At 34.1% G+C, this 7,959-nt stretch overlaps 1 protein-coding gene across 1 annotated transcript; it reads left to right on the top strand.

Moving 5' to 3' along the window:
- The first annotated feature begins 252 nt into the window (after positions 1 to 252).
- On the top strand, positions 253 to 707 carry LOC108485015 (uncharacterized). Its single transcript, XM_017788883.1, has 2 exons — positions 253 to 494; positions 581 to 707. The coding sequence occupies exons 1-2, from the start codon at positions 253 to 255 to the stop codon at positions 705 to 707; spliced, it is 369 nt and encodes a 122-aa protein (XP_017644372.1).
- Positions 708 to 7,959: the final 7,252 nt, after the last annotated feature.

The following is a 7,959-nucleotide window of genomic DNA, read 5'->3' as shown; positions in this document are numbered from 1 at the left end:
ATTGGCCTGATCAAAAATCCTATAAAAAAAATTGTAGATGGATATATGAGCCTAGTTTCAGGAAAAATTTACGGAATCAGTTTTCAAGCTTCGGAACTCGATATATGATTTTTAAGGTGACAGTGACGCAGTTAGCCAGCTTATCTGGAAATTTTTAAAATGGACTGTGAAAATAAATGAATTATGTCTGTTAGCACCTCGTGTTCGACTCCGGCAACGGTCTCAGGTGCGGGTGTTACACTGTCTTTTGGCATGCAAAAGATCAAGCTGGAAGATGAAGGCATGCAATTTATTGAGCAAGAAAGAATATTAAACGAGAAGATAAAGGTAGTTGTTAAGAAAGAAATTATAAAATGGCTTGATGCTGGAATTATTTACCCTATTGCTGATAGCACTTGGGTAAGTCCAGTGCAATGCGTTCCTAAGAAGAGTGGCATCACTGTGGTTACTAACAACAAAGATGAATTAATTCTTACACGCATTCCTACAGGATGGTGAGTTTTATGGATTATCGCAAACTTAATGCGGCCATAAGAAATGACCACTTCCTACTTCCTTTCATTAACTAAATGTTGGACAGGCTTGCTAGAAAAGCCTATTACTGCTTCTTAGATGGCTATTCTGGATACAATCAGATTGCTATTGCACCAGAGGATCAAGAAAAAACTACATTCACTTATCCCTTTAGTATTTTCGCTTTTCGTTGAATGCCTTTCAGTCTTCGCAACGCTCCAGCCATATTTCAAAAGTGCATGATGGCAACATTCTCAGATATGATCGAAGACTCTTTAAAGGTGTTTATGGATGATTTCTCAGTCTATGGGAATAATTTTGATCATTGGGCTGACATTTTGGATAAAGTATTTCAGTGATGTGAAGACACGCATCTTATTCTAAATTGGGAAAAATGTCATTTCATGGAAACAAAAGGCATTGTGTTAGGCCATTGTATCTCTCGTCAAGGTATTAAAGTCGACAAAGCTAAAGTAGAAATTATTGAAAAATTACATCCACCGACAAGCGTGAAAGGTATTCTCAGTTTTCTTGGGCATGCGGGGTTTTACCAAAGATTTATTATAGATTTCTCAAAAATTGCAAAACTCTTATGCTCATTGCTGGAACAAAATTGAAAATTCTTCTTTGACGATGCATGTCTAAATGCATTCATTCAATTGAAGACATAGCTAGTAAATGCACCCATCATCATTGCACCCCATTGGTCTCAACCTTTTGAAGTTATATGCGATGCAAGTGACTTTGCTGTCGGTACTATTCTTGGACAACGTAAAGAAAAATATTTCATGCCATCTGTTATGCTAACAAAACTCTTATAGAGGCTCAAATCAACTATACCACTACAGAGAAAGAATTGTTGGCTATAGTTTTTGTTTTCAACAAGTTTTGTTCTTATCTTGTCGAGGCAAAGGTTATCGTATTTACTGATCAATCAGTGTTAAGATGTCTTTTTTGCGAAGGAGGATACAAAACCAGGATTGATATGCTGGATCTTATTGTTGCAAGAATTCGACATCGAGATAAAATACTATAAGGGTTCAGAAAATCAAGTTGCAAACCATCTGTCTCGATTAAAAGTTAGTAGCGAAGATGGAAACATATTTCAAATTGTTGATGCATTCCCAGATGGAAAGTTATTTGTTGTAGATACAACCCCTTGGCATGCAAATTTGGTTAATTATTTAGTATGTGAAAAACTCCCATTGGGTGTCACAGGCCACAAAAAAGAAATATTTCTTCGTTAAGTAGTGAAGTATCATTGGAACTAGAGGTGACCATGGGCTGGGCGGCCCAGCCCGGCCCGACAGCCCGCCCGAAAAATGGAAGGGTTTGGGTAAAAATATAGGCCCGAAAAATGGGCTTGGACAAAAAAACGAGGCCGTTTAAAAATGGGCAGACCTCGCAAGATTTTTTGGCAGGCGAGGCTTGCCCTCGGCCCGACCAATTTTATATTAAATTATTTTTTAATCATTTTTTATTTTTAACTTTATGTGTTTTAACTTTATTTTTTTTTCCATTTTCATTTTATCATACTGTTGCCTTCCTCCCCTTTTTCCCATTTCTAAAACCCAATTCCCTAGCTCACCTCACCTCACCACCACCTCCACCGATCCACCCAAATCCCAGTGGTCTGTCGGCCACCTCCAGCTCAGCTTAGCTTCTTCATTTTTGCTTCTTCATTTGCAGTCTCGGTAGCCTCTTCTTTACGGTAAGCTTCTTCCTCTTCTTACTGCTGCATTTTATTCTTGCAGGTTTTTGACAGTGCATCTTCTTCATACTGTAATTATTTTGGTGCTCTCTTTCATTATAGTTCTTATATTTTCTCACCCACACCACCTAACAAAAATGAAAATGAAGACAAATTAATTTGGTTTGGCGAAAAAGCACCCCCTTTCTATCATTATTTCTTGGTCATACTATTCTTTTACAATCAACTTTGTAATTTTTTTTCTTATCTTTTGCATTAAAACAACGAAAAGTTCCGACATAAACAACTCATGTTCCTTTTTCCCACGTTTGCTTTTCTTTCAATAAAATTAATAATGTCCTCCGTATTATCACCATAACCATTTTTACTCCCTTGTTTCTCAAGGGAAATTAGCATAGTTCAACGAAGAGCATAGAAACATTGAGTTTTGCTTTGCTGTTTTGGATTTGTTGTATATCTTTTGGTTTTAAAGTTAAGTGAAAGAAGAGAAAATTTTGGGGGGTTGAAGAAGAAGGGAAATGGGGTTTGTTTTTTCTATAGTGAAAGTATTGCTGCTTTAAGGTATTGATGCATTTCCTACTTTAAGGTATTGCCTCTATTCTGTTTGGTTACTGGGAAACTGGAAGAATGTCAAAACACAATGCTTTATCCTTATCCACATTTTTTATGTTATTATTTCTAGTTGAAGCAAAATTCTAAAGATTTATTTAAACCATAACATTTTTCAACAATCAAACAAATAATTATCATAATTATTGATATTGTTTATTAGTAGAATTGCTTATTTTCTTGGACTATCAGTTCAACTGGGGCATGGGAGTTAGGCATTTGTCTAAGAATAGCAAACGTGACCCAATCAAAGTACACGTTACATTACTATTTTTGTACTTTCACATTTCATTCTTCAATTAATGGCATGGATCAATGTTAAGATTTTCTTTTGGTGTTAAACCTAACTTAATTTGTTTGGGGTTATAATTCAATCCACCCAACTAATAAAAAAAACATTTTATTTAAAATGCCTATTTCTTTTCTAAAAATAAATTCACCTTTTTTTTTCTTAATTTACTCCAAATATGAATACGTATTTAAATAAAATGTTTTATTTATTTTAGGAGTACCTTCAATTTAGAACTTGAAAATTAAGCAAACCCCATTAAGATTTTAATAAATGTAGTATTTTAATTTAGATAACATGAGTGGGGAAATTATTTTAATAACATGTAGATATGTGGTGGGAGAAAATTATAAATGGTAAATTAAATAGAGAAAAGCGAAAAGGGAAAATTAGTCACAGAAGCCATGTGTTAACATATTTTCTTAACTTGTGAAATAAACATGCTCTGTTCACATATTTTCTTGACTTGTGAAATGAGGGTAGCATTCAGTATGCTTTTAACGTGCAAATCATGGCTTTTCTTTAAATGGAGATATTTTTTATAATTATTTTGAGTGTACTAAATGTATTAGTTTGTAACTTGGGTACTGTCTTTCACATTTATCCACTTCCTACATACATAGATGTGCTTTCTCTTAACTACCTAATTATAATTACCATTAATTTAATTGCCCTAAATTATTTAAATTGTATCATAATTATTAGATTTTTTAGTATGAAAATTAATAATCTTTTGATTTATTTGGATTTCAGGACTTGAGTTTTTATGACTATGGCTAGTTCGAACACTCCTATACCTGTGGACGATGGGTTTAATGAGTATGAAAGTGCTGTCAAACGTCAAAAGTCTACCACTACAAAGGTGTGGGATGAAATGACAAAGCTTGAATGCGAGAACAAAAATGAATTGAAGGCACAATGTAATCACTGTAAGACTATCTTCTCTGCTAAATCTTCTAGTGGAACCTCTCATTTAAGACGTCATTTAAATAGCTGTTTGAAAAAAGCTAATAAGGACATCACTCAATACACCATAGCCAATCAACCATCATTAAGAGGTGTTCCATTTATAAAAAGCTACATGTTTGATGCTGATGAGTGTCGTCAAGCTATTTCTATTTTTCTTGTATGTGGCAAGCATTCATTTAGGAAAGTTGATGAACCAGGATTTAGACACATGATGAGAATTGCTAGTCCTAATTTTAAGAATATAAGTAGACATACAGCTGCTAGGGATGTCCTAATGTATTATGCAAAAGAGAGAGATCGTGTTAAAGAAGAGTTGGCTAAAGCGCCTGGTTTAATTTGTCTAACTTCCGATAATTGGAACTCAGAGCATACTAATGATGAATATATTTGCATTACTGCTCATCGGGTTGACAAAGATTGGAAGCTACAAAAGAGAATCATAAGGTTTAGAGCTTTATTTCCTCCGTATGATGGTTTGAACATAGCGGATGAACTTGTTTTGTGCTTATCTCAATGGGGTATAGATAAGAAAATTTTTAGCATCACTTTGGATAATGCTTCTTATAATGATGTTATGGTTTCTTGCCTTAAAAATCGTTTTCGTGCAAACCGAGCTATTTTGTGTGATGGTGCTTTTTTTCAAGTTAGATGTTGTGCACATATATTGAATCTTATAGTTAAAGCTGGTTTGGAACTTGCTGATGATGTTGTTGCTAAGATTCGAAATGGAATTAAGTACATAAAAAAGTCGGGAATTCATAGGAAAAGATTTTATGACGTGGCCGAAAAAAGTTTTCATTTGAATGTGACAAAAAAGTTGCGTCAAGATGTGTGTGTGAGATGGAATTCTACTTATTTGATGCTTGAATCTTCTCTTTACTATAAAGATGTGCTAGATTATTGGGCCCAACAGGATAAAGATTATCAAATGTTTGCATTTTCTAGCGAGGAGTGGAGAAATGTTGCTATTCTTTGCAAATTTTTGAAAGTCTTTTATGATGTGACTTGTGTTTTTTCTGGTTCTAATTATCCAATGGCTAATCTTTATTTTAGAGGAGTTTGGAAGGTTCACAAGGTCTTGCTTGATACAGTTAAAGGTCCTTATTCGTTTTTAACTCCAATGGTTAAGCAAATGCAAGAGAAATTTAATAAATATTGGGCTGAGTATTCGTTGATATTGTCATGCTACCGCAATTTTAGATCCTCATTACAAGTTGAATTATGTGCGATTGCTTTACTACAATCTATGGTATTCATGCTTCAGATTTTGTTGAAACCATTCTTAGCAATCTTAGACTCTTGTTTGACGAGTATGTTAAGAAATCTAAATCCACGTCTTCTTCTTTGGCTGGGAGTTCTAATGTTTCGGATAAAAATCCTGTTGATTCTAGTTTGGATGAACACAATGTTAATAGTGTTGATTTTGGTGGAGATTTTGATGAGAGTGATGATTATAAACGGTATTTAAATGAATCTAGCACTAGGAGTGAAAAGTCACAGTTGGACATTTATTTGGAAGAACCGGAGCTTGAGTTGAATAGTCAAATAGATGTTTTCGATTATTGGAGCAAAAGTTCAGTTCGATACAATAAGCTTTCATTATTGGCTCGTGATCTTTTGGCAATTCCAATATCGACTGTAGCTTCTGAATTGGCTTTTAGCATGGGTAAGAAAGTTATCACACCTTTGAGGAGTTCACTTAAGCCAAAAACGGTTCAAGCCGTTGTTTGCTTGGATGATTGGATGCGAGCTAAGGGATTTTCAACAGGTAATTATTATTCGTGTTTTATTGTTGTAATTTTATATTATTTTTTTTATCAATTTGATTATCTAATTATTTATTCTTATTTCATGTTAGAAATTGGTTGCAAGAATGATGAGGACTATGAGGACGATGAGGACGATGAGGATGATGTTTCTTCGATTGCTTTTTAGGTTACCTTCTTTTGTAATTGTTGACAATTTATTTTAGCTTACAATTTATAATTTGTTATAAAATTAAATATGTTGATTGGTTAATGTATAGGTATGCTGGTCGGTTGATTATATTTTGCAGTTTTTTGTGCTATTTTGGTGTTTTTGGTGATGCTCTTTTTGTGCTGTTTGGTGCTATTTTTTGTGCTATTTTGGTGTTTCTGGTGATGTTGTTTAGTGCTGTTTTTTGTGCTATTTTTATGCTGTTTGGTGCTGTTTTGTTGCTGTATTGGTGTTGTTTTGTTGCTGTATTGGTGCTGTTGTTTGTGCTATTTTTATGTTGTTTTGGTGCTGTTTTTATACTTAGGTATAGGTACATGTTTGATATGAATATAAGCTAATCCATTTATGATGCAAATGTCATGGTTTAATTAAAACTAACATGAAACTTTTTAAGTGGTATTTCTTTGGGTAGAATATGTTAAGTTAGGCCAAAAGAAAAATCATAATAGAACCTATGAGGTGCAAAAAGTATAGCTTTTAAAGGTACAATTTTTTTTTAAAATTCTTGTAAAATGATTTATTCGAGTACATGAAAGATTTGGCATTCACACATTCTACTTTCAATTGAAGTGTTGAATTGGTATTTTATCTTAAATATAGAGTTTTAGTAGTAATTTTATGATGCTATCAGTCTTTTCTCTTTCTTTTCTTTTCCTTGTATCTATGAACATGGAATCTCTTTCTCTTGGACGTGTAGGTTCTATTGTTTCTTATATTTTCCTTTATTTGTACCCCTGTTCCAGGTATGAAGAATTTCTCTTCATGGGGATCAGTGTAAGGATAGAGATTCCGTTGATATTGGCAGTCAACCGAAGGACTTGAGCCTTGCCCTTCTCTCCCCTGAACTTGCTTTGGTGCTGTTTTGGTGTTGCTAATTTGGTGGTGTTTTATTGTTCTTTTACAACTATTTTATTTTTGTGCTACTTGCTTTGGTTACAACATAATTTATGTTGTCTGTTATCGTTTTTAATATTATTTCGGTATTGTAAAACTTTAGTTTTATTATTAATTTGGTTAGTATTTTAGACTTTTTAGTTCTAATTTGTTTCAATTTCTATATAATCACTTTTTATTATGTGTATTATTTTAAGAATTGTTTTAGTCTCATTTTTATTTGTTTCTTGTTTTAATATTTATTTAAAAAATTTAATTAATGAAAAAGCTAAAAAATTAATACGGGTCGGGCTGGACTGGGCTCAGGCTTTACATTTTTTCGTCGGGCCGGGCTTGGACAAAAAATCAGGCCCATATTTCGGGCCGGGCCGGGCCCGGGCCTAGAAAACGGGCTTAAATTTTTTTTTGGGCCCGGCCCGAACCCGGCTCGGCCCGGCCCATGATCACCTCTAATTGGAACGAATCGTATTTATTCAAGGTATGCAATGACAGCACTATTTGGTGTTGTGTTTTGAAAGAGGAGATGCTTTCAATCCTGAAGCACTATCATGATGCTCCCTATGGAGGTCATTTTAGTGGCATACGAACTGCTGTTAAGGTTCTCCAATTAGAATTCTATTGGCTTTTATTATTCAAAGACGCCTACAATTTTGTGCATCAATGCGATAATTGTCAACGCACAGGTTCTATATCCCGAAGCAATGAAATGTTGCAACAATCAACTATGGAGGTTGAATTGTTTGATGTTTGGGGTATGGATTCTATGAGACTATTTCCAAGTTCATTTGGAAATCTTTATTTATTAGTAGTTGTTGACTACATCTTGAAGTGGGTTGAAGCTATTGCAGTCCCAAAAGATGATGCAATGATAGTGCTTAAATTTTTTCACCAGCATATATTCACTCGCTTTGGCACACCAAAGGCATTGATTAGTGATCAGGGTACACACTTTCATTGTAACCAAGTAGTAGCCACACTAAAAAGATATGAAGTCAAT

Source organism: Gossypium arboreum, chromosome 6 (genome assembly GCF_025698485.1).
Source record: "Gossypium arboreum isolate Shixiya-1 chromosome 6, ASM2569848v2, whole genome shotgun sequence".
Taxonomy (NCBI): Eukaryota; Viridiplantae; Streptophyta; class Magnoliopsida; order Malvales; family Malvaceae; genus Gossypium; species Gossypium arboreum.
Note: the sequence above shows the minus strand (reverse complement) of the source record. Positions and strands in the feature narration are given on the sequence as shown.